The 25,372-nt window shown below is 46.3% G+C and overlaps 1 protein-coding gene across 2 annotated transcripts; it reads right to left on the bottom strand.

Annotated features, from left to right (window-relative positions):
* Window positions 1–397: 397 nt before the first annotated feature.
* On the bottom strand, window positions 398–23,718 carry AIF1L (allograft inflammatory factor 1 like). Of its 2 annotated transcripts, XM_061604181.1 has the most exons (6): window positions 23,485–23,715; window positions 23,132–23,193; window positions 16,968–17,034; window positions 9,800–9,841; window positions 8,280–8,442; window positions 398–3,037 (listed from the first exon to the last, which is right to left on the bottom strand). In XM_061604181.1, exons 1-6 carry the CDS (start codon window positions 23,513–23,515, stop codon window positions 2,950–2,952), a joined length of 453 nt encoding a protein of 150 aa, XP_061460165.1. In that variant the 5' UTR covers window positions 23,516–23,715; the 3' UTR covers window positions 398–2,949. The 2 variants fall into 2 exon arrangements, with proteins under 2 accessions (XP_061460165.1, XP_061460166.1); XM_061604182.1 differs by lacking the exon at window positions 9,800–9,841 and having other exon boundaries at window positions 23,485–23,718.
* Window positions 23,719–25,372: the final 1,654 nt, after the last annotated feature.

Here is a 25,372-nt window from a genome sequence, read left to right as displayed (position 1 = left end):
CTATGAGTCTATGATTCTTAGCTGCCGTTCACCAGAAGGTCCCAGAGCAAGTTATGACAATATAATATATAGTGGTTTTTTTTAAAGAAAAAACCACACAAGTAAAACAGTTACAAATGTAAAAACAAGTAGGAATTTGTTTTGAGCATCAGAACTGAACTCACAGCCCTTCCACATAAAAAATATCCACTCTTGGACACGCGCACCCTGGCTTTCTTCACTTCAGCAATATAATTTTTATGGGGGGGCGGGGAAACATTTTATCATTGCTATTGTTAAATGATTGGGAATCAGAAAATCCTCACTGAACGTCTTAAAATCACTCCGAGGCCTACCAACACTAGACCCCAATCTGCCCATCCGCCCTTGCTTCATACAAACCAGAGCTTCACCAGAGTGAGCAGATTGCTATTTTTATTTAAAATATGGATTTACAAGCATGAGTTTTAAAAACCACCACCGCCACCAAAAAGTGTTGAGGAAGACGGGGAGGGAGGGGGAAACAGGAAAAGTACCCCGAGTTCAAGACACCACAAATATAGAAGAGGGCAGCAAGGAAAATTTCACTTTCCTGAATGCTGGGAGAATCCTTTTGCTGAAAATTGGCTGTTAGGCTGGAGCAGTGTTAAGGAAAACAAAAAGATCTGAGTTTTGCAACTGTAAATTCAGGCTCATTTCCCATGGAAGTCAAAATGCAAATAAATTAAGCCTCCCTGGAGGTGCTCACTTGCAGGATGAGGGCTATAGCTGGAGTATGAAGACAAATAAAATTAACTCATCCACTTTTTGGGGTGTTGTTTTGTTTGTAAGAAACATGAGGGATAGTTTTGGCACAGAACCGTCTTGCTTCTGGAACAAATAGCTTCTGGTGGACCCTAGCTGAAAAAGAAGCCATGTCAACAGCCAGCCAAGCCATGCAGCTGTGCTGGATTTAGTTGGGAAGTTAGTTGGATGGGCACCATCATCTTCATAAAACATCCACATGACACCACGATTTGGTGGGCGTAAGCTTCCATGAACTAACTTCGTGCCTTGGAAGAGAAGGTGACTAAGGAAGTCCACTCCAACAACAAAATAAAGCTCAGGTGGGTCTTCTCTCCAGTTAGATGGTCAGTGGATGATATATTTACTGCCTACAAGCCATCTCCAGAATATGCCTTCTTCCTCTCTGCTAAAGTTAGGATCCCCTTTTTTTTACCCTATTCTTTCCCAAATTCATCGGCAATCTGTAGCTTTTCAAATTACTGGTGCTGAAGTGGCATCCTGTACTTGGGATGATCACAATTGCACTCCGTATGGACAAATCCACAGTTAAGGCCAGGGGAATTAAGTTAAGGGCTAGGGATGGTGTCAGGGCAGAACTTTGGGATTGCAATCTGAAGAACAGGGTGCCCATAAGACCAGAGTGTTTAAATTATCCAATTGAACCACTGTTAAGAACATCTAACGTTCTCGGATTGGCAACTTGTGTGATGCAAATGTAAGAGCCCTTCTGGATCAGGCCAGAGGCCCATCTAGTCCAGCATCCTGTGCTCACAGCTGCCAACCAGATGCCCATTATGGGAAGCCCACAAGCAGGATCTGAGTCCAACAACACTCTCCCCACTAGTGATTCCCATCAACTGGTATTCAGAGACCTACCATCTCCCAACAGTGGAGGTAGAGCACAACCATCGTCACCATTGCTAGCCTTATACCCCAAGGATTTGTTTAATCCTCTTTTAAAGCCGTCCAAGTTGGTGGCCATCATGACATCTTTTGCAACAGGAGGCACATTTGCTAGACCAGCAAGGAATGCTGAACCATCTCTTAACAAATAATAATTATATTACTAATAATAACCTGTAAGCCAGGAGAAAGCTTTGTGTTGGGCTGCAGGATCACCTGCTTTCAAAGGACCAGGAAGGTGCAGAGGGAAAAGAAATAAACAGAAATCAGGAGAGGGTAGGCAACAATAGAGAGAAGGCACTTGGCTGCTCAAGTCTGTAAAAGCAGCATCACTGGGCGAGGAACGTTGGCGTTCAAAACGGCACCTGGCAGGCAGGGACCTTCCTCTCACTCCGCTCTGCGTACAAGGCTGCTTTGAGAACATTAAATGCAGCTGGAAGACACTTGTTGGCTACAGATCTGGCGTTTCATGAGTTATTCACCACCACAGATTGGTCGCAAGGGTAGGGATTATCTTGGGAAAGCATCAGTGACATTTCTCGTCAGGAAAGTACCATGTGGGATTTTGCATCCAGCTTCACATTTTCGTTTTTCACTACTGACCTATCCCTTTGAGAGAGAGAGAGAGAGAGAGAGAGAGAAGCCCTCCAGACTGGGATGGTTTTCAAAGGTGTATTCTGCAACTTGTCACCGACCAAACAATAGTGCATCCTTGGTGGGTTTATACCGGACCATCCACATTTTATCCTGCTTTATTACTTGTTCTGCGGTTCTCCCCCAGGGTTACCACATTGATGTCATTTGGAGGGGACTCTTGCGCTAGACAGCAAGCAACAAAAGTGGGACAAAAAAAACCCACCCTGGAACATTTGCAGTATGAAAAGTTACAGGATTTCAGCAGGAAACTACGGGGACGCTCTGAAACAAAGCAGTATGTCTGCCCGGAAACATTTGCAGGTGCAAACAGTATCGAAAGTGTGACAACTCAGACCATCATGAACGCACAATCAAAGGATTTCTGGAGGAGCCTGGAAAAAGGAGGGCGAGGCAGGGGAGCCTATTCAGGCAAAGTTACAAAATAAAAAAATGGCTACCTAGGGATTCCTCCAAGAGAAGTTCCTCGGAACTTCCCTTGTCTCTCCTTGTGCTAAAGGCGGGTTAGTTTATTGCTTTCTAAGACTGTCTGGCATCAATGCAACAAAGCAGGAAGCCCGGGTGAAACCACTCAGGTGAGTGATGTGGAACCGACCGGTTTGGCTTTGAGAGGCTTCTTTGTCCTATTCAAGGAAGGCTGGAGATATCTCTCTCAGGAGGCGGGCCTGAAGGCTTTGGGGCGCTTTCATTAGCTTTTCCTTCAAACATCATGACCCTGGGGGGAGGAAAAAACAGAAGGACACACGTTAGGAAACTCTGGGATACAAATGTAATAAACTAGCTGCTTCATCCCCACTGTTGCTTGGAAATTCTAAGCAACCAAAAAATCAGGGCTGTGTTGAAATCAGTGGTTAAAATCAGTGCAGTTTGGAAAGGTGCAGTCTGCCATCTTGATTCAAAATGCGCCCATTTGTATCCAACGAGAGACAAAAACCTCCTTGATCTCAGGAACCATCATGCCAAATTTGGATAAAATCAACGCAGTTTGGAAAGGCTGAGTCCATCAACTTGATTCACAAATGTCGTCAAACTGTATCCGCACATAGACAAATAACTGCTCCTGGATCTTAGGAAATATCATGCAAACTTTTGTCAGGATAAGAGGTGTCCAGATGCATAGTGAACAAACAACTTTCCAAAATACATAATAACAATAATAAATGATGTCCTTAAGTGACACTTGTGTTTATCTCACATGAGCCAGCAGAGGGCAGCATTTATCACTAGGAGTCAACTCAGCATCGTCCACTCCAAAACTCTCTGACTCAAAGTGGGTTTTGTGTCTATATACAAAGTGATCCACCACGCTCTATGGGGAATAGGGGAGAAGAGGAAATGATCTTATCAGTAAACTACATATTGCAAAAGGAGTGAAATAACCAAATCTTTCCCTCCCCACTCCCATGTCCTGTTAGGAGTTTTGGTGTTCTTTAGCTGGGCACATTCGTGACCAGCAGTAGCTAATTTTAATAACATTATGAAAATGCCACTAATTCTAAAAACAGTGGGTTGTATGATCCATCGTTAGTCCTACTCAGAGTAAACCCATTGAAAATAAAGAAGACTGACTGAATTTTAATCAGTCTATTCTACGTAGAACTTTGTTGGCTACAATAATCCAATACTTTGCACTTTAGTGTGGTAGCATGCAAAACAGATCTGTGGAAGCGAGGGTTCAAATCTGTTCACTTACATTATCACTTCAAAAAATTCTGGAAAATGTAGTTTTTGAAGGGTGCTGAGGGCTGTTAGGAGAGCCCTCTTCCCCTCAGAGAGCTACAGTTCCAGAGTTCTCTGGGAAGAGGGATCGACTGTAAAACCACTCTGGGAATTGTGGCTCTGGGAAGGGAATAGAGAAGATATAACAATTCTAGCATCCTTCACAAGCTGCCCTTCCCAGGATTCTTAGGGAGAAAGAGCCAAGACTGTTTAAAGTGGAATAAATGTAATGTGTAGGGATGGGTAAGAAATTCAATTCAGTTCACATTTCAAGCTGAATATATCAAATGCACTTTCCAAAACAATCTGAGGACTCGATCAATCAATCAATCAATCAATCAATCAATCAATCATTTATTATTCCAGTCAAAGACCAGCACTATAAAATATTAAAACAATAAAATGCTAACATATCAATATTATACAGAGAAGGAATCTGAGAAACGAAACACAGCCAACCTTCGAAATTCACACTTAATGTGAATTTTGCAATGCAGTTTGCCAACCAAACAGCGTTTACAAAAATGCATGTTAGGGAAACGTGTACATAAAAACGAATATTGGAGTGAAAACAGCATACAAAAATGTACTGTATGATGAGAAATGGCTTGTAAAAATGTGTACATTAGTCAAAACCGCGTACAAAAATGTGTTTCTTAGGAGACATTTGTACTAACATGCTGGAGAATTTTCATGAGGATTAATAAAATAAATCGCAAATTGCTGCAGAAACGGGGAGATATGAATTTAAGACTGGAAAAACAGAGAACCCAAGAAGACCGAAACAGACAGATTTTTCCATCCCTAGTATGGTCTGAAGGTGGCCCAAGCTTTAAGGCCATAGCTCTCACAACCCCTCTGAGTTAACAGATCCCCATTCAGTACATAACAAAAAAAAGCAACAACCAGTGATTGTGCTGAGGAACGATGGTTGCTGAAGGGGAGACTCAGTCAATGGAGAAAAAGATCCCAGAAGGCTTTGTAACTGATGCCACTACACATGCACACACAGAGAGCCTCAGGCACTTCAACAGCTACCTCGGAGGTTCATTGTCTATTGTTTGCAGCATTTAGGGCAAGAGCGGAAACTAAGACAGGAGTGCAAGCACAATGAGAAGTTTGTTTTGTGCGTTCATTTTGAAAAAGGGACCTGTGTCTAGCAACAACTATTCATGTCAGGGTAGGAACAGAGAGTGGAGGGAGAATCTTGGCCTCCCCACCTCTGTGGAGGGCGACACAGTAGCCGACTCAGGAGAAGGACAGGTAAGATGAGAACATGAGAAGAGTCCTGATGGGTCAGGCCAAAAGGTCCATCTAGACCAGCATTCTGTTTCTCACAGCAGCCAATCAGATGCCTTTGGGAAGCACACAAGCAGGGGTGCAACTGCAACAGCCCTTCCCTGTGGCTTGGTCCCAAAATACAACATTCAGGAGGTATTTCCAGCATCTCAGCTAGGGGTGGGATCCGTTGGGGGTGCCAGTTCAAAAGCATTCCATTGACCTAACAGGCAGGTATCGATGCAAGTTTGTTCTTTTACCAGTCCATTGTTCCCCCTTGCAAAAATTATTGGTACTAATATAAATATTTTGAAAGGAAATATCAATATTTTAAAATGAAATATCAATGAATTATCACTATCTATATTTTAGAGGCTTTTTTTTAAGTGTTTGAAAATAGCCATGGAAAATCGCTACATAAAAATTGGATCTGCATTGATAGAGAATAATAAAATTAATGGAAAGTTCGGTACCAAATCCAAACCAGGCAGAATTCCAGCACATCCCTAATTGTAAGAGGAAGCCAGCGTATGGGTTTAAAGCAGAGGCATCAGGCCATCAGATCGATCAGAGGGGTGGATTTGTTTTGGCAGCTGAGCACTGAGCAGAGGTCAAGGGACCAAGGTGAGGCAACGGGGAAGGGGCGTAGCTCAGTGAAAGATAGGGACAGGCAAGAATTTTGCTGAATTCGGATGTAGCACCAGATTTTTCAATGGTCCACATATTCTCCATCTTTGCAGAGTGATCCTGTTTGCTCCAAACTTCAGTGGCTTTCCAACACAGGATTCCCCCCCTTGAATATTCACTTGAATATATTGTTCTTTTACTCACAGCACAGCAGAGCAGTACAGCGCTCTCTCTCACTCGTTTGCTCGCTTGCTCACTCTGTTACCCCCCTCCACTTGAATAATCCAAGCTCCAAGTGGGGAGGAAGCAAGCTATGCCTGTAATAGTGGAGGAGGAGGTGGCAAAGCTGCTTTCCTTTCAAAGTATCCACATTTCCTTTGAATATATCATTTTTTCTGTCAAAATAGCTATATTAATAGTGAAATTTGGGGGGGGGAATAGGACTGGTCAAAACAATGGGTAGCAGACAAAAAACGAACTTGAATCGATACTGGCCTGCTAGGTTGACAAAATGCTTTCAAAGCAGCACTGGCCAACGGATCCCATCCCTAGTAGGAGAGTACATGCTTTTACATGCGGAAGGTCCCAGATTGAATTCCTAGCATCTCCAGGTAGGGCTAGGAAAGACCCCTATCTGATGCTCCTGGGAGCGACTGCCGGTCAGAGTAGACAATATTGAGCCTGATGGGCCAAGGGTCTGATTCTAAGGGATCTTCCTATATTCCCAAGGCCAAGTAATAACCAAGGCTCACAAATGGAAGGGATGAGCCAGCCAACTGTGGGGCTGACCTGCTGCAGGTTTCTGTCACCAAATCCAAAGTGGGCGATGGTGAACCTTTCAAGCCCAAAGTGGGACACTCGCAGATACTTTCCCCTGAGCCTGATTTACCTGAAGGGATCAAGCACTTCCTGATCCACAATGCCTGCCTCACAGTGCAGGGAGCCTGCCCAGAATGAGAGAGGCCCAGGGCCTTGAAGAAGGCGCACTTCTCAGGCAGGGGGGAAGAGCACAGGAGGAGGTAATGTGGCCAGAGGCCTCATTCCACCTCCAGTGGAGCTGTCCAAGGTGCCGAGAGTCTTCTGTGGGTTCCTGCCAGTTCAGAATCAACGCTGTGCCAATCATTTTGGCTGAGGTTTCTTGATGGGGGAGTTGTTGTTGTTGTTATGTGCCTTCAAGTCGACTATGACTTATGGCGACCCTATGAATCAGTGACCTCCAAGAGCATCTGTTATAAACCACCCTGTTCAGATCTTGTAAGTTCAGGTCTGTGGCTTTCTTGATGGAATCAACCCATCTCTTGTTTGGCCTTCCTCTTTTTCTACTCCCTTCTGTTTTTCCCAGCATTATTGTCTTTTCTAGTAAATCATGTCTTCTCATGATGTGTCGAAAGTATGATAACCTCCGTTTCATCATTTTAGCTTCTAGTGATAGTTCTGGTTTAATTTGTTCTAACACTCAATTCTTTGTCTTTTTCACAGTCCATGGTATGTGCAAAGCTCTCCTCCAGCACCTCCAGATTGGGGGGGGGGTTTGGCACAGAATAGGGATAGAATGATCTGCAAATTTGGTTCTCTCACTTTCTAATTTTTCCAATCTTAAATTCATTTCTCTACAATTCTGCAGCAGTTTGCATTTAAAAAGAAAAATCCTCATGAAAATTTTCCAGCATTTTTGTGCAAATTTCTCCGAATGAACACATTTTTGCAGGCAGTTTCGACTTTGCAAGCCATTTCCTACCATATAATGCATTTCTGTATGTTATTTTAACTCCTCTATTCATTTTTATGCACCCTTTCCCGTAACGTATGCATTTTTGTAAACGTTGTTTTGGTGAACTGAATCGCAAAATTCAAATAAGCGTGAATTTTGAATAGGATGACTACACTTGAGTTCTCATATTGTTTCGGACAGTGCAGATTTGATAGATACGGCTCGAAATGCATACTGAACCAAATTCCTTGCTCATGCTTAGCACAGGCACAGCCTGGGGGGAGTCCATTGAAACCATCTACGTAGCTTGGACCAAGCTGAGCAGTGGCGGATAGCGCACACTGCAATTGGTAGGAAGCCCAAACAGCATATTGAGCCAGGGCCAATCACAGACAGAGTTTGGGCCCCATGCTCCTCCATCTCCTCCCTGTTGAGTTCTACAAGGGCAACAAAGAGACGAAGGAAGCTCAAGCTGGTAGGCGAGACCACCCCATGAAGTGCCTGTAAGTAAGAAGGCAGGCAGATGGGGGCTAGCTGAGGTTGGCAGCACAGTGCTGTTTGCTCCAATGGACCTCAGCAAACCACACCAAATCTCCTTTCCTTCCCTCTTATGAACACTCACAACTTGAGGACTGCGGAGCGTTTCCCAAGCATCAGGTTGACAAAATGTTGGTACGAGATGGTGTCGCTGACCCCTCCAGTGACTTCCGAGATCATCTTCTTCAGCTCTAGGTGGGTCTTTGGGGCCCCCAGCTTTTCCATCATCCTTTTCACGGACATCAGATCTACAAGGAATGAGGCCAAAGGGTTAAGAATGGGGCAGACCATGGGGTGGGAGGTGGATGTGCCCAGGAGGGAAGGGCAGGAAGAGGCCATGGGCCCTCCGCTCTGGCGATTCCTCCGAAGAGCCTCTGCCCAATTCTGCACACTGAATGACAATGACGACTGCCAAAATAATTTTATTTTAGATCATTTATGTATCTCCCTTTGCACAAGCCACTGGACAGTATTCAATAGGCAAATAGATTTTAAAAATCCATACAATAACACAGCCCTTAAAAACACAAACAAATCCCTAACGGGCAAAGACGAATTGCAGTAGCAACCAGGTCTCTGTTCCTCCAAACGCCTGCCAGAAAATATGCATCTTAACCAGCCACCTAAAACTATAAAGAGATGGGGCCAGATGCACCTCACTAGGGAGGGAATTCCAGACACAAGGAGCCACCACTAAAAAGGCCCTTCCTTGGCCCCCTGCACCGTGAACCTCCTACTGAGGAGGGACCCCTAGGAGAGCCTCATTTACTGATCTTAGAACACGGGCAGGTCGATACTCATTGGCAGATCAATAATCATAATTTAACAGGCTAATGTACATCATGAATGGGATACAGGCATCCACTACACCAGAAGCAGAGACTCTCCGACCCGCGGGCCACACTTAGCCTGCCTGTCCTCTCCATTTGGCCCACGAGGCCGTTTCCCCAAGACCACGCCCACCTATCCCATTATCTGATGTCAAATGTGATGTCAGATGTGGCACAGGTAGAGGTGTGCCTACAGAAAGCAGGATTGAACTCCGCACACAACAACCAATGTGCAGGGCATTCAATCCTGCTTGGTTCGGGCACGCCACCCTGCAGAGAACAGGACTGAACTCCCTGCTTATCACTGAATGCGCAGGGAGTGTAATCCTGCTTGGGCAGTATCTCTCCACCACCACCCCACAACAGAGCACTTTTGACAGGTGTGCAGGATGACCCATCTATCAATCACCTGACATCAGATGACTGTCAGGTGGGTGGTCCCGCCCACCTGTCGAAGCGGGCCTGCCAGGGTGGGGAAAAGAAAGGTCTGTCCCACGGGGCCGAAAAAAGATTCCCCACCTGACGCTACACCTTGCCTTCCAAAGTTGCACTTCACTACAACCTGGGAGACCAGGGTTCGAATCCCCACATAGCCACGAAGCTCACTGAGTGACCTTGGGCCAGTCACTGCCTCTCAGCTACATGAAAACCCTATTCATGGGGTTGCCATAAGTCGGAATCGACTTGAAGACAGTACTTTTACATTTTTTAGAAAGGGTTCAGCATCACCCAGGAATGGAAGCCTTAACAGCACATCCCAAAGGGAGCCACTCACCGATTTCACCTTGGTTATTCAGGTCAAACTCCATGTACTTTTCTGGAACAGACAAGCAGCACGTTAGCAAAGTCAAAACTTCCACCCAGCAGCGTGCCGATCCCTCGCCTTTCAAAGCAGCTTCTCGGTGGGAACGGGAAAGCAATCCGGCGCGGTTCTCATTTGTAATGCAAACTATTTAATTCGCAGTTCCCGAAACACTATTATTATTAAATTTATTACTCGCTAGGGATGGAAAGATCTGTCCATTCCTTTTTCCCCCAATCTTAAATTCAGTTCTCCACAGTTCTGCTGCAATCTGCCAATTTTTCTTTTAAAAAAATCCCAGCGAAAAAATGTTCAGCACTTGAATGCAAATTTCTCCTACTCAACGTTAGGCAGTTTTGACTAAATGGACACCATTTTGCAAGCAGCTTCTCCTAACGTAACACATCTTGGTATGTATTTCCACTCCTATATTCCTTTGTACACACCCTCTCCCCTAACACATGCATTTTTGTAAACATTGGTTAGTTGACGAACTGCAATGCGATATTCGGATAAGTGAATTTCAAAGGATGACTATGATGGGTAATTACTGTAAGGAAATCAAAAACCATCCCCTCCTGTGAAGGTGTGTGTGTGTGTGTGTGTAGCGGATGCCATCTAGAATGACAAAGGCCCTTTAGACAGGCACATATGTACTGCAATGCCCCAATTAGGCCAAATCCCAGTCCAGAGACTCCAATTAGTGACCTAACCCCCGTTCAGAGACTTCCCTTGGGGAAATGCACAGTTCATTAGCTACGTTGCACTCTGGGAGGATCAGGTCCTTTTTTGAAGCTTGCAGCCAGCCAGCCATGATACTGGCAAACACACCATCCAGCCTGACCAAATACAGCAGCACTTTCTTTCATACCATCATAATCTGAGCTTTTTTCTGGTGGCAGTACTCATCGGTACAGAGCACTGGCACCTCTTGTTTTGCTGCCCGTGGCAGCCCTTTTGTGCTGGCACCCACAGCGCTTCTATGAAGATATGAGTACCGGCACCACACATTTTACCAAAACCCCCCCCACTGATTATGATGTTTACTATTTACTAGATTTGTTAATCGCTTGTTACCTGAAGGTCTCCAAGAGACTTCCCACATTGTTAAAAGCACAAATAAATATATCATACCCTAAACAGAACAATAAAGCAAAAACAGCCCCTGTAACAAGCATGGGAAGTTTTGGCAGCAGCACATGAATAACAAACAGTTGTCATCTTAGTCTATCAAAATCCTGGGGGAAAAGGTAAGTCTTTACCTGGTGCCGAAAAGGTGTCAATGAAGGCGCCAGGTGGACCTCACTGGGGAGCGCATTCCACAGATGGGGAGCCACAACTGAAAAGACGCTCTCTTGTCACCACCCTCCGAGCCTCCCTCAGAGGGGGAACCTGGAGAAATGCCACAGAAGATGATCTAAGGGCCCGGGGAGCAGTTGTGTGGTGGTAAATTCCATGCCACCTCACAGCTACGCCCCTTCTAAGATTATAACCTGGCCAAGTCTGAATACCTCTTTCTGCTTCTCTATCCTTCTTAATGCTTCTCCCCAAGACATCCCTAGGAGCTAATCAGCATGAAAGGGGAGTGTGTTAGTTACTGAGAAGAGTCTTCTCAGTGACTGACTCACCTCGTTTAACTCTGACTGGCTCCAATCAGCAGGAAAAGACAAGGGAGCATGTTAGAAGACTCTTTTCAGTTGCCAACACGTTCCCCTTTCATGCTGATTGGCTCACAGGATACTTGAGACATAGGGACCCAGCTGGGACTCGGCTCCTAAAAAAGTAAAGGGGAGGTTCACACAGCCGGGAACTGTCATTTGTTAAGTGTCCTGAGATTTGTTAGGAGATTTTTCTCACAGATCTAGCCAACGACAGTCCCCAGGATTCTTTGGGAGAAGCCATGGTTAAGAAGCAAGTGCTATAAATGTGCTTTTAATGCACAGTGTGGATGTGACCTAAGGCTAACAATGGCTATTAGCCATGATGGCTATACTCTTCCTCCACTGTTGGAGGCAGTAAGCCTCTGAATACCAGTTGTTGGGAAGCATAAGTGAGGAAGTGTTGCTGCTGCACTCAGGCAGGCCCTGCTTTCAGGCTTCCCGTTGGAGTATCTGGTTGGCTACTTTGGGATCAGGATGCTGGACTAGGCGGGCCTTTGGTCTGATCCAGCAGGGCTGTTATGTCCCCTGATATATATGTCTATGAGATTGCTAAGTCGCACCCTCTCTCCCTGACACTCTAGCTTTCTATGTGAAGGGATTTTTGTGTAGTATAGGGAAGCATTCAGTCATGTGATTCCCCATGACTTGACTCCCAAGTAGGGAAGGAGGAGAAATTTGATTCAGTTTGCATTTCAAGCCGGGTCGATCAAATTTGCACTTTCCGAAACTTGAGAACCAAAACACAGCCATCCTTCGACATCCACACTTGTCCGACTTTTGTGGCGCAATTCTCCAGCCAAACACTCTTGTCAGAGACGCACCTAGTAGGGGAGAGTGCTCCTAAAAATGAATATAGGAGTGAAGATAACATACACAAAAGTATTACATTAGGAGAAATTGCTTGCCAAATGGGTACATTAGTTAATACGGCACACAAAGATTGTGTTTATTAGGAGAAATTCACACTAAAGTGCTGGAGCATTTTCATGAGGCTTTTTAAGAAAAAATAAAATCACAGATAGCTGCAGGAATGTGGAGAAGTGAATTTAAGATTGGAAAAATGAGGAACTGAGAGAACGGAAATGGACAGATCCTTCCATCGCTGCCCCTGAGTTGCCTTATGACACAGCTGGTTATTTGTAGAAGTCAATTGTATATTAAGCTCTGTGTATTTTAAAAAAATCTATTTCTGCTCATTGAAAATCCAGTTTGCAAAGCACAGCCATGAAGAAGACAAGCCGTTTTTGTTGCATTCTTCAAGCCCTTCCCAGCATTCTGGGCATTAGCATATAGGCTCCAAGCGTTCCCTTTTCATCCCATGTTCAATGGGGTGAGATCTCCCTTTAGTACACGCCTGCCCGCGCGCATGTGCACATACCAATTGCTTCAACACAAATGCCAATTTTGCAGAGGGGCTCTGCAACTTCTCGTGCCCAGTGGGGTGGGGGGTGGGCGGAAGAACGGCAGAACAACAGTCTGATTGTTGGGAGACCCGGAGGAGGTGTTTGGCAGCAGTCGTGGGGACTCTGGTTGAACAGGAGCTGGGATCAGTTGGCGACCCCTCCGTCACAATGTTTGAAGAAGAACTTATTCAGAGAGGGAGATCTCTCTCTGATTCAGGGCTTGCTTGTAAAAATCCCCAACAACAACCCACCACAACCATGAAGGCACAAGTGTGTGCATGGAGGGGGTGAGAAATGACCACGGTTTTGCTCCTAGAAAAAGCTGCAACCCGCAAAGGCAACGCCAAGGAAGCAAGTCCCAGGGAACACAAGAACAGAAGAGCCTGGCTGCCGGATCAGGCCAAAAGGGGGCCCATCTAGTCCAACACCCTGTTCTCGCAGTTGCAAAGCAGATGCCCTGATGGGAAGCCCCCAAGCGGGGCCTGAGGTCAAGAGCAAGTCTCTCCACTTGCGATTCCCATCGACTGGGATTCTCAGAGGGATACGGCCTCCGACGGTGGAGGCAGAACACAGCCTAGAAGCTATCGAGAGCCTTTTCCTCCATACGTGTGTTTAATCCTCATTTCAAGCCATCCACATTGGTGGCCGCCATTGCCTCTTTCGGGAGAGGGTCCTGTTGTTTAACTATGCCCTGCGTGAAGAATTACTTTCTTTCGTCCTGATTATAGGGGTGGATCTGTCCATTTTGGTTGTCTCCGATTCTCATTTTTCCAATCTGAAAGTCGGTTCTTCACATTGCTGCAGCAATTGGCGATTTTTCACAAACGAAAATCCTCATGGAAATTCTCCAGCACTTTAATGCGAATTTCTGCTAATAAACACATTTTTGTAAGCAGTTCCAACTAATGGAGACAGTTGTGCAAGCCAGTTCTCATCACGTAGTGCAGTTTTGCATGTTACCATCACTCCTGTATTAACTGTTACGCACACTTACCCCAGTACACGTATTTTTGTAAACATTGCTTGGTCGGCAAATTGCATCATTGAACTTGAATAAGTGCAAATTTCAAAAGATGGCTGTGTTTTGGCTCTCATATTATTTTGGAAAGTACAAAATTTGACAGATTCGGCTTGATATGTGATCTGAATTGAAATTCTCACACATCCCTAGTCCTGAGTCTTTCAACATTCAGCATCAAATGGATGCCCATGACATGGGTTTTATCAGAGGAGAAAAACGTCTCTCTACTCACTTTCTCCACACTATGCATAATTTTACACGCCTCTATCATCTTCCCTCTTGCTTGCCTTTTCCCCAAAACTTGAAAACCCTCAGCACTCAGAAATGGAACCAAAGTCAAAGTTGCGGCTTCGGGGCTCTGCATTCATGTTTTTTAATTTCATTTGGTTAAGAATCAAACTGTATGGAAAGATGGACACCTAAAATGGAGATAGGGTAAGCAGGACAGGTTGCAGCGTTTTGGTATTGGCAGATTTTGAAACTGACTTATAGAGTGTCAGAGCATTCGTCCATCTAGCTCAGTATAGTCACTGGCTGGCAGCAGCTTGCCAGGTTTAGATAAGGGGTCTCTCCCTGCCCTACTAAAGATACCAGGGATAGAACTTTCCAGTCAGACAAAAGGAGGGCCACGTTTAGCTCCCAGGCCTGTTCTCCACCTCTGCCATAGAGGCAAAAGAAACTCTATACATGCTCAGAAACACTAGGTGCCAGAATGTTTCTGAACATGGCAGTCAGAAACCCTAGCAGGTCCCCATGTTTTCAGACTAGCTTTTGACGACTTCAGAAATCTAGCTTGCTAGAATCAAGTTGAGTGCAGAGGCCCATTCGGTGAGGATTGTTTGGCCAGAAGGGAAACCAAGGCCAAAAGGATCTGACCTTGTGGTTATTGCAGAATCCCCCAGGCCCAGGGTGGGTAAAGAACTGGGTCAGTGTTTGGATCACCATCCCGGCCTCAGCCTAAATCCTAAACAGAAATGTATTTGTGTACACTGCAAAGTTCCCAGGCAAGGGAAGCAAAGGGAAGCCAAAATAACCCACAACAGATTTCTAAATCACATCTGTTTCTCGGAAACATCTGTGTTAAAAAGACTCAAGGAGGCAGCAGGCAAAAGCACCGTCCCAAACATTTGCAATCTTCGCCCACACCCTGAGTATACGGCCAAAGACTGTTCTTGCAAGGCTCCAGGGGTTTCCAGCTAGGCAACCTGCTTCAAAAGCCAGCTGTTCTGAATGGACATGCCTGCTTTTGGAGTATGCAAACAGGATCCTCCAAGAAAGGCTGCCTCATAAGATTTTTAGGGGTTTACAAGCAGAGCTCTTTCTTTTCTCCCCTCTTAAATCAGTGGGGAGAAAGGGAGGCAGCTGTATGCAAACCTAAGACATGCTTTAAAACGGAGTCTCTCTTGTGCTCTCACTTGGGCCCAGCCTGCCCCGGGCCTATGGCGCTGTAGCCCAACACCCCCTGATAGAGGCAGTGTGGGGCTAATAAGCCCATCCGTGCGCCCCACCTACCTCTTGCGTCGTGCGAATGATGTGCGAACGTAGCACACATGCTGCCATCAACCAAGATGGCAGTGGGGGCATTAGCCCCTTAGGGAAGCCCCTGCCGCCATCTTGGGTGATGGCAGGCATGCGCACACAGCACGCATGTCATGCAAACTGATGGGAGAGATAGGTGGGGCACGTGGGCGGGCTTATTGAAGCCCACACTGTCTGTTTTGGAGGGTTGCCTGTGAGTTCCCTCTCCACAATCCACGGCAAGGTCAGGTTGCAGGATCCAACACTACCGTGGATCATGGAACAGGAGCGCCACCCTGCCACTTTAAGGAGGGCCCCTTCAGGGGCCCCTTTGGGCCTCAGGGGCCCTTGGCCAGGACCCAATCTGGCTGCCTTCTGGCGCCAGCCCTGCTTGGGCGCCATCCACACTATACATTTAAAGAAGGATGATACTGCTTTAAACAGTCCCAGCTTGCCTCAAAGACTCCTGGGAACTGTAGTTTGTTGTGGATGCTGAGGGTTCTTAGGAGACCCCTTATTCCCTCACAGAGCTACTATTCCTACAGTGGTTTAAACATTAATCCTTCTTTCCCAGAGAACTCTGGGAATTGTAGCTCTGTGAGGGGAATCATAGTCTCCTAACAACTCTTCACACATTACCATTCCCAGGATTATTTGGGGGAAGTCATGACTGTTTAAAGTGATATCATATTGCTTTAAATGTGTAGCACAGGTGAGACCGGGTCTTGATCTGCTCTCCTGTGAAAGGCCAGCTACAGGTAACTTTTAGGGATGGAGCAGAAATTCAGTTTTGTTTCTGCATTTTAATGAGAGATGACCCAACTCGCACTTCTTGAACAAATATCCAAACTGAAACCCAGCTGTCTTTTGAAATCAGCACTTCTCTGAATTTTGCAGTGCAGTCATTCTTCAACCACACAATATGTGCAAAATGTATATATTAGGAGGAAACGTGCCCAAACAGACAGTATATTAGCGAAAATAACAAACAAGATGCGTTATGTTAGAGAGCATTGTGTGGAAAAATGTGTATATTCGTGAAAACTGCATACAAACATGTCTCTTAGGAGAAATTAACACTAAAATGCCAACGAGGATTTAAAAAAATAATTGCAAATTGCTGGAGAAATGTAGAGAAATGAATTTAACACTTGAAGACAATGGAGAGAACTGAAAGTGACAGATTAATCTCTCCCTAGTTGCTGTACACCAGCTTTCCCCAACCTGATGCCCTCAGGTTGTTTTTGGACTACAGCTCCCATCAACCCCAGCTAGCATGGCCAGTGGTCAGAGTCTAGCAACAGCATCCTGCTCTTAGAGAGTGCAAGGGACTATGCAGAGTGGCCCTAGCTCAGTGGCAGAGCACCTGCATCTTCAGTTAAAAGAGTCTCAGTAGCAGGGGACAGGAAAGACTGATACCTTCAGGAGCTGCTGCCTTCTTGGAATAGAGGGACTAAATAGCCAACGAGTCACCCAAGACGTAACGTAAGTTGCTTTCTTGCACCCCTCACAGTTTAAACCATGTGGATGGCTCGTACCTTTAAAAACTGCAAGTTTTTCTTCCAAATCCTCATCATCGCTAAACTTTGGGTCACAGAGAAACTCCTGAGGAAGAAAGGAGAGGGAACAAAATAAGCAAACTCAAGGCATTTAGTAAAGAATTAAAGAAACCTTCAGATGGTTAACATTGAACACAGCCTTCGTTAGAAATTTGCACTTATCTCAATTTTGCAATGCAGATCGCCAACCAAGCAATGTTTACAAAAATGCATATATTAGGGGAAAGCGTGCAAAAAATATATTGGTGAAAATAGCATACACAAATACATGATGTTAGGAGAAATTGCTTGCAGAACTGTGCACGTTAGTCAAAACTGCCTACAAAAGTGTATTTGTTAGGACAAATTCACACTAAAATGCTGGAGAAGATTCATAATTTTAAAAAATTGCAAATTGCTGCAGAAATGTGGATAATCGAATTTAAGATTAGAAAAATGAGAAACTGAGAGAACCAAATTTGACAGATCATTCTATCCTTAGCCACAATTCAGTAGATTTAGAAATACAAAATATAAATAAAAATGTAAGTCAATTTAACAGTTCATCCAATGTATTAAATCATACAGACAGGATCAATAGCCACAAAACTAAAATAAAAGTCCCTCTCTGAGACAAGACATACTGACCCTCCCCATGAATTGATGTATGGGTACTGCAGCCATGACAGAGCAAGAATAGATCGCATCCACCCCACAAGTTAGCTTTTCAGTCATCTTTACAACAACCTTGCACAGTAGGCCAGTATTATTTCTCCCCCAGGAAGGGTGTTGGGAGTTCAAGTGAGGGGAATAAGCAGTCTATAAATGTAATAATTACACTGAATCCTAGAATAATAGAGTTGGAAGGGGCCTATAAGGCCATCAAGTCCAACCTGCTTCTTGGTACAGGAATTACGCACATCCACCCCATTCATTTCCATGCAAAGGAAATGCAATGCAAATGATGGAGGCCATGTAATCAATTGCAGTATCGTTTGCAGACTGAAAGCATCAACAAGAGCGAATACTGATTGTGTTCACTGGGTTGATTTCCGTTCTGGACATGGCACAAATAAGCGAACGCTGGCAATTTCCGTTCCCATTGTCGTTTGAGTCGGAATTCTCCGAGGGCTGGGCACAGATGGGGAAAAGTGCCACAAGTGCAGGCCAGGCCCGTTGGGTGACCCCTGCTCAGCCAGCAACCTCCGCAGCTGCATGGCAGAGGGTTCAGTTCTTCATTTCCTCCCGGCCCTTAGGAACCCAACAGGATTGAATGGCTCCAGTCGTTCATTCGTCTCCACACACACACACACGCACACATGGCACCAGGAACACATTCCACACTGCAGAAATCACCGACATCTGCTCTCCATTTGGCTTGGGGTTTTGTCCTCTCCACGCATGGAACAAGGACCCTCCGCGGGACAAATCCCGCCTCGCAGGACGCTGCATCATCACAAGCTGTGCAGCAACTGCCAGATGCAAAGAAAGGCGGGCAGGTGGGCAAGCAAAACCACTTTGCTTAGATGACACATGCTTTTCCCAACTGCACCAAAACGATGGGAATGTACCTGTCCCAGGTAAATGCCCATTTTGCCTTGAGGGGCAATTTTGGAGAGGGGAACGGCCGTGGCTCAACGGTAGGGCATCTGCTCTGCACGCAGAAGGCCCAAGGTTCAAACCAACATCTCTAGGTAGAGCTGGGAGGGGCTCCCTGGCTGAAACCTGGAGCGCTGCTGCCAGTCAGTGTAGACAATACCGGGCTATATGGACCGGTGGTCTAACTCAGTAGCAGGCAGCTTCCCTATGCTTCCCTATTTAAACCACTCTCTTCTTCAGAACCATGAGGGCAGGAATCTTGCTTTGTTTTTAGAAGGGATGCACCTCGGTAGCCGAGCGGCTGCTTGGCATGCGGAAGGTCCCAGCTTCAATCCCCGGCATCTCCAGGTAGGGCTGGGAATGTCCCCCTGCCTGATACCCTAGAGAGCCGCTGCCAGTCAGTGTAGACAATACTGAGCTAGGATATATAGCAGGTGTGGGGCACCTTTGGCCCTCCAGATGTCGCAGAACTGCAGCTTCCATCAGCCTCTGCAGCAAGTGTGGCCAGTGACCAGAGATGATGGGAGTTGTCATTCAGCAACATCGGGAGGGTCAAAGGTGCCCCACATCTGGTACATACTATTACCAGTCAGCGTCAAGGGTCTCTGATATAGATCCTTCCCAAGCTGCTCTGCTGGAGGCCCCAGAGATTTAAACGTGGGACCTTCTGCCCACAAAGCAGGGGCTCAGCTGTTGGTTTACGACCTTGCCCCATCATCTCTGGCTAACATTGGATCTGCCTGCTTCACCCATCCACCCCAACAGCTTCACAATTGAGTCTTTCCCGTTAGCTGCTACCGAGAACCTTTCAACAAGACGCAGGGGATCAAACCAGGGAACTTCTACATGCAAAGCAGGTGCTCCACCACTGAGATCAGAGGTCCGGCCAGCCCAGTATAATCCACATTTACTGGAAGAGGATCTCCAGGTCTTTCCCAGCCCTACCCAGCAATGCCAGGGACTGAACCCAGGATCTTCTGCCCGCAAAGCAGGCATTTTACCACCAAGCTACCATGTCAACCCCTTGGCCTATCTAGCTTCATATGGGCCTGCTACTCCGTCTTTCCCTGTTCTTTCTGGTGATGCCGGGGACTGAATCTTCTGCATGCAAAGCGGTTGTTCTCCCAGTGAGCTATGGGTGCTGGAGACATCAGGACTCTGAAACAGCCCTTCCTGTCCTCATCGTTAATGCTCAGTGACAGGCGCAAGTCTGGGCCTCTGTTTTCAGGTATTGAGAGAGGGTGCAAATGGGGAGACGGAGAGAGGGCCCCAGTTTGGAGCCCCTTTCCACTGCTGCAATCCCGGGGCAAGGTTAGGAGCTGGGAAACGACAGGCAGCCTTGCGCTGTGGCCAGCCTCCAGCCTCGGAGGGAGCCTGGGAAAAGCTTCGGGCCTTCCATATAAGGCCCTGGCTGGCTCCCAGGGCTGACATTGCCATGCCATCCCGAAGGAGGCTGGTATGTCAAATATGCCGCAGAGATTTCGGAGGCTTTGGGGCAGGATCAGCTTTGAGCCGCCAAGCAGCTGGCAACAGAGTAACAACAATAACAGCAATGACTCCAACTCATCCTCTGTAAGCCAGGGATGGGGAACCTCAGGTCCAGGGGCCAAATGTGGCCCTCCAGACTGCTCTATCTGGCCCTTGGAACTCTCTCTAGGCCACACCCCTCACCGGCCCTGCTTTGCACCGTCCTGGAGTGCTTCTGATCAACCCTCTGGCTTGCCCGGTTGGAGGACAGAGAGGGGTGTGCAAGTGAGTGTAGAAACTAGCCAACCGCACAAAGGTCGCATTCACATTCATTGCTCCACCTGCTCTGGCCTCTGGCCCTGCACACACCTGGCATGTGGCCCTCAGAAGGTTGCCCAGAAGGGAAGGTGGCTCTCAGCCTGAAAAAGGGTTCTTATCCTGCTCTAACCCAAGAGGGAGGCTGGGGAGGGAAGGGAGAAAGATACTCTGAGATTTGATCCCCATTCCAGACTCTCCGATCTTTGTCAGAGAAAGATCCTCTTCGGTCATCAGAACACCCTTATTCACTCCTGTGTTAGCAGCCTGTCTAACACAGGATTTAAGATTGGAGCTGTATTTGCAAATCCCGAAGCCTCTTCCAGACGTCTGTTTTCTCCCCAATTCCCTTAACCGAGGACTGTTATCTCTGTTAGTTGGCTGCAGGCAGGAAGTAGGTGTTTAAATCTTAAGACTGGAGGATGATTAAAGTCTGGTTGGTGGGACAATAAGGCGGGGAGGAGGCTGAAGAAAGGAAGTGGGGGGGGATGGAAGAGACCTTGAAGTACCATGTGTCAGTCGAGATGGGGGAGTAAATCAGTTCAGTTTGCACTGAAAACCAAACTTACTTAATTGGCACTTGCCAAAATAAGGTGCGAATCAAAATCCAGCCATCCTCTGAAATCCACACTCCCCCAAATTATGAATGCACTTCTCCAGCCAAGTAACGTATACAAAAATTCACTTATTAGGGGAAAGTGTGCATAACAATGCATATATTTGTGATAGTAACATAGATATATGCATTATATTTGGGGAAATTGCTTTGCAAAAAATGTGTATTGCTGCCAAAATTACACACAAAATGCAGACAGATGAAATTTGGACTATAATGCAAATGAATTTTCAGGAGGATCTTTAAAAAAAATGCCACCTGATGTAGAAATGTGAAGAACTGAAGATTGGAAAAATGAGGAACTGATGGATTTGCCCAACCCTAAAAGTGGATGGTGGCCTTTTGGTTGCATCCAGCTGAGTCCTACGTAGAGATGGACCTAAGTCATGACTGTTAACTTCAGTGGGTCTACTTTGAGTAGGACTAGCATTGACTATCACCCATACAGTTGTATCTACTGATAGCCCTACCCAAAGTAGACCCACTGAAACTAATAGACTTCAGCTAGCCATGCTCATTAATTTCAACAGTTCTACTCTGAGTAGAGCTAGCACTAGCTCCAATCCCTAAGTACCAGCACCAAGGGAACTGAGTTTCCTCTTAGTATATATGAGAAAAATGGAAAAAAAGTGATAGAGGCAGTTTAGTGTAGTGGTTAGAACAGGAGCGAGGAACCTTTTTTAAACCCGAGGACTGCATTCCCTTCTAGGCAGCCTTCTGGGGGCCACATGTTGGGGGGGAAGGCAAAAATTGGCAGAGGAACGGGTGTATATTTTTACCTTTGGACAGTAGGCTAGTTCTTACACTCATACACACCTCTCCGTCCTCCAAAAGGTACGATCAGAGTTCAAGGACGCATTCCAGGCAGGCGAAAACACCCAAAAGAGAGTGCAAAAGCAGAGCATGTGAGGGGTGTGGCCTGGAGAGAGGAGGCGTGGCCTGGGGAGATTCCTGGGGGCCAGATAAACAGGCCTAGAGGGTCACACACTAACCACTTCTGCGTTAGAGGGGCAGACTAGGACCTGGGAGGCCAGGATTCAACTCACCACTCAGCCATGAAGCTCACTGAGTGACTGGCCTCACCTTGGGCTAATCATTTTCCGGCCAACGCTCAACCATGTTCCACACTGGCCCTGCCAGAATAAATGTCTAGCCACACACATCCTTACACCAACCAAGATGGACTCTGCCTTAACATATTTGGTCAGCCTTTGCCAACCTTTGTGCCTTCCAGCTATTTTGGACTACAACTCTCATCGGCTCTTGCCATGCTGTCCGATGCTGATAGGAGTTGTGTGGCTGCAGTTGTCATTATTATTTCAAACAATTGCCCAGCCTTGACCCTGAGGTCCCCGGGCGGGTTGCAACAGTTTACAGCATGTCGTTAAAAAGAACTTCGAATCCCAACATCACACCGACTAGGGTGGGTCCTAAAAATGGGCTCCTGCTGGGAGGAAGGGCAGGATATAAATCAAATAATAAACAAACAAATAAATAAATAAAAATCTTAGGTGTCAAAGGTCAGGGTAAAGTTGTGTCGTTCAAAACAGCTGGAGGGCTCCAAGTTGAAGAAGGCTGTCCTGGCAGATGGATCAGCCGCACAGCTTGCGATGGGATGCCATGCCTTTCTTTGCCAAAACAAACAAACAAATGAAATCCAACAATATACCCCCTCATGAAAGCATTTACCCAAGACCTGTCAATGACTGTCTCGGTGATCTTGCAAGGGGCGAACAGCAGCACTCCCAGATATCAAGAGACATCTGAATGTCTTTCATTAGAGACCCCCTTCCCATAAACGGGTGGGGACTGCGGAATGAGCTTGTGATAACGTTTCGAGCTTCTCAAGCCAGTTTTTTCATCCCTTGCGGGGATCGACTCCCAAATGAACGCTTCTGATTGCGGCAATTGCGCACACACATGCGTCTCTTTGGGGGAATTTGTGAGGGGACGCTGATGGATTTTAAACAAGGACTTTTCAAAAAATAAAAAACGGCAAGCTGGCATAGGAATGCGGAGAGCTGGACTTAAGGGCTATGGGAAACCACCGGGGACAGATTCGCCCATCCCTATTCACGAGAGAAAATCAAGGCGAAGCCAAGCCATCATCGCATCCTGTCAGCCGACTGCAATGCAAGAAAATAACCTGTGACTGAAGGGCACCCACCTTGTTGATCTCTTCCAGTCTGCCTTCCTGCTTGGCTTTAAGTAACCCAAAGGCTTTCCCTCCTGAGGAAAAGAGAGAGAGAAAGAGAGGCCAGTAAGCAGAGAAATGGACCCTCTGGATGTAACCAGGGAGCAGGTGGAGTTCTGTTAGGCAGTGGCACTGTCAGGAGTTTGGAGCAGACGTCCAGGGCTCCACACCACAAAAACGACCGAGGGTCTCCAATTGGCAGCAGAGCTGGCTTCCCACCCTTTGAAGCAAGCAGTCATACACATCTCCAAAGAGCCTTCGTACAATCATTCAGTCCAGAGAGCCACAGCATTTCCTATCTGCCCGGTGCGCAGCCAGACACATACCTTGATAGACATTGTTGAGCATCAGGGACATGTTGGAGACCCCAGGAGTGAGACCTGGGCCGGGGAGTTTGCAGACGGTTCTCCGCCTGCCCCCCCCCGGGGCGTGCTGTGTTTCTCAGTCCGGAGTGGAAAGCGAACAACCCTCCTGTGCTGAGGGCGGCTAATGAGCCCGCCCTGCCACTTTCAATGAAGCCATTCATGTAGTGGGACTCTCCAACGGCCGGCCGGATCACGCAGCCCTCTGCTGGAGGAGGGGGAAGAATGCAGGCGCTCAGCTCCCCGGAGTAGGGCCTCCAACCTGTTGCAAAAGGGCCTTGGGCAGAGTTAACCCTTTCCTAGTGCAGACTCTGTTCGTGGTTTCAGCCAGTGCCCATTGTGACGAGGGATGGGTGAGAAATCCGATTCAGATTGCATTTCAAGCTGAAGTGATCAAATCTGCACTTTCCGAAAGAATGTGAGGACCGAAATACAGCCTTTCTTCGAAATTTGCACTGACCCGAATTTTTGCGATGCAGTTCAAGCAAGGTTGAAAAAAATGCATCTACTAGGGAGGAAATGTGTATAAAATGAATACAGGAGTGACAAGAACATACAAGCATTATGTTAGGAGGGATTGCATGCAAAAATGTGCACGCTGGTCATAAAAATGTGTTTAGTAAGAGATATTCACTCTGAAATGCTGAAATGTTTTCCGTGAGGAATTTTCAAAGAAAAAAATGGCAAATGGCTGCAGAACTGAATTTAAGATTGGAAGAATGAGAAATGGAGAAAACTGAAATGGGCAGATCTTTCCATCCTGAATTGGAACTGAGACCAAAGAGGAGGACTCCGACAGCCAGGGCCACCCCTCTGTGTCTGTGCACGCACATGTGCGCTAAATTCTGCAGATGCAGGTTTGCTGGAGTTCTATCTCACCTGCAGACAGATCTGCAGTCCCATCCTCTCTGTATGCTTGTTTACTTCAAAGTAAATCCCACTGATTCCACCTCTGTAATCACGCATACAATTGCACACCAGTTCTATCCATGCTTACACATGGAGGTAAAATGCTGTTGCCATTAATGGGACTTACTTGCGCGCATTAGTGTAGCAGCAAATTAGGAAGTGCAGCGTCCCTTCATGATAGTCACAGCCACGCCCATGCCTTATTTTTCCTGCTGTGTTGAGAATGAGATCCTTGTTAATACCTTCTCCCACAGGGACAGATGTCCCTAGGAGCCAATCAGCATGAGGGTTAGCTACTAAGAAGAGTCTTCTGAGTTGCTGACTCACCTCCTTTCACTCCAATTGGCTCCAATCCACAGGAAAGGACAAGGAAGCATGTCAGAAGACTCTTCTCAGAGGCTAACACACTCCCCTTTCATGCTGATTGGCTTGTAGGATGCAGAGAAGTTCACCCGAGACCCTCTACGCCTGCACACTTGCTTGTAAGTAAATATGCTTAGTTGAAAATGTTAATTAAGTGCCAGGACTGAATAGGCTGGAAACATGTGCAGAGCAGGGATGGAAAGATGCGTTAATTTCAGTTCTCTCCATTATTAATTCTTCCAGTCTTAAATTCAGTTCTCCACATTTTTGCAGCAATTTGTGATAGTTTTTTTTTTATCCTCATAAAAATTCTTCAGCATCTTCGTGCAATAACACATTTTTGTGTTTTGACTCATGTACGCTTGAGTTTTGAGCAGTTTGGATGCATTTTTGCAATCAATTTCTCCTAATAACATGCATTTTTATATGTTTTCACGAATATACTCCCTTTTTATGCACACTTTCCCCTGACATGTGCGTTTTTGTAACCACAGTTAACGAGTCCATCAAAAAAGTCAGATGAGGGCGAATTTCGAAGGATGGCTGTGTTTCAGTCCGCGTCTTGTTGTGGAAAATGCGG

This window comes from Rhineura floridana, chromosome 20 (assembly GCF_030035675.1).
Source record: "Rhineura floridana isolate rRhiFlo1 chromosome 20, rRhiFlo1.hap2, whole genome shotgun sequence".
NCBI classification, from domain to species: Eukaryota; Metazoa; Chordata; class Lepidosauria; order Squamata; family Rhineuridae; genus Rhineura; species Rhineura floridana.
Note: the sequence above shows the minus strand (reverse complement) of the source record. Positions and strands in the feature narration are given on the sequence as shown.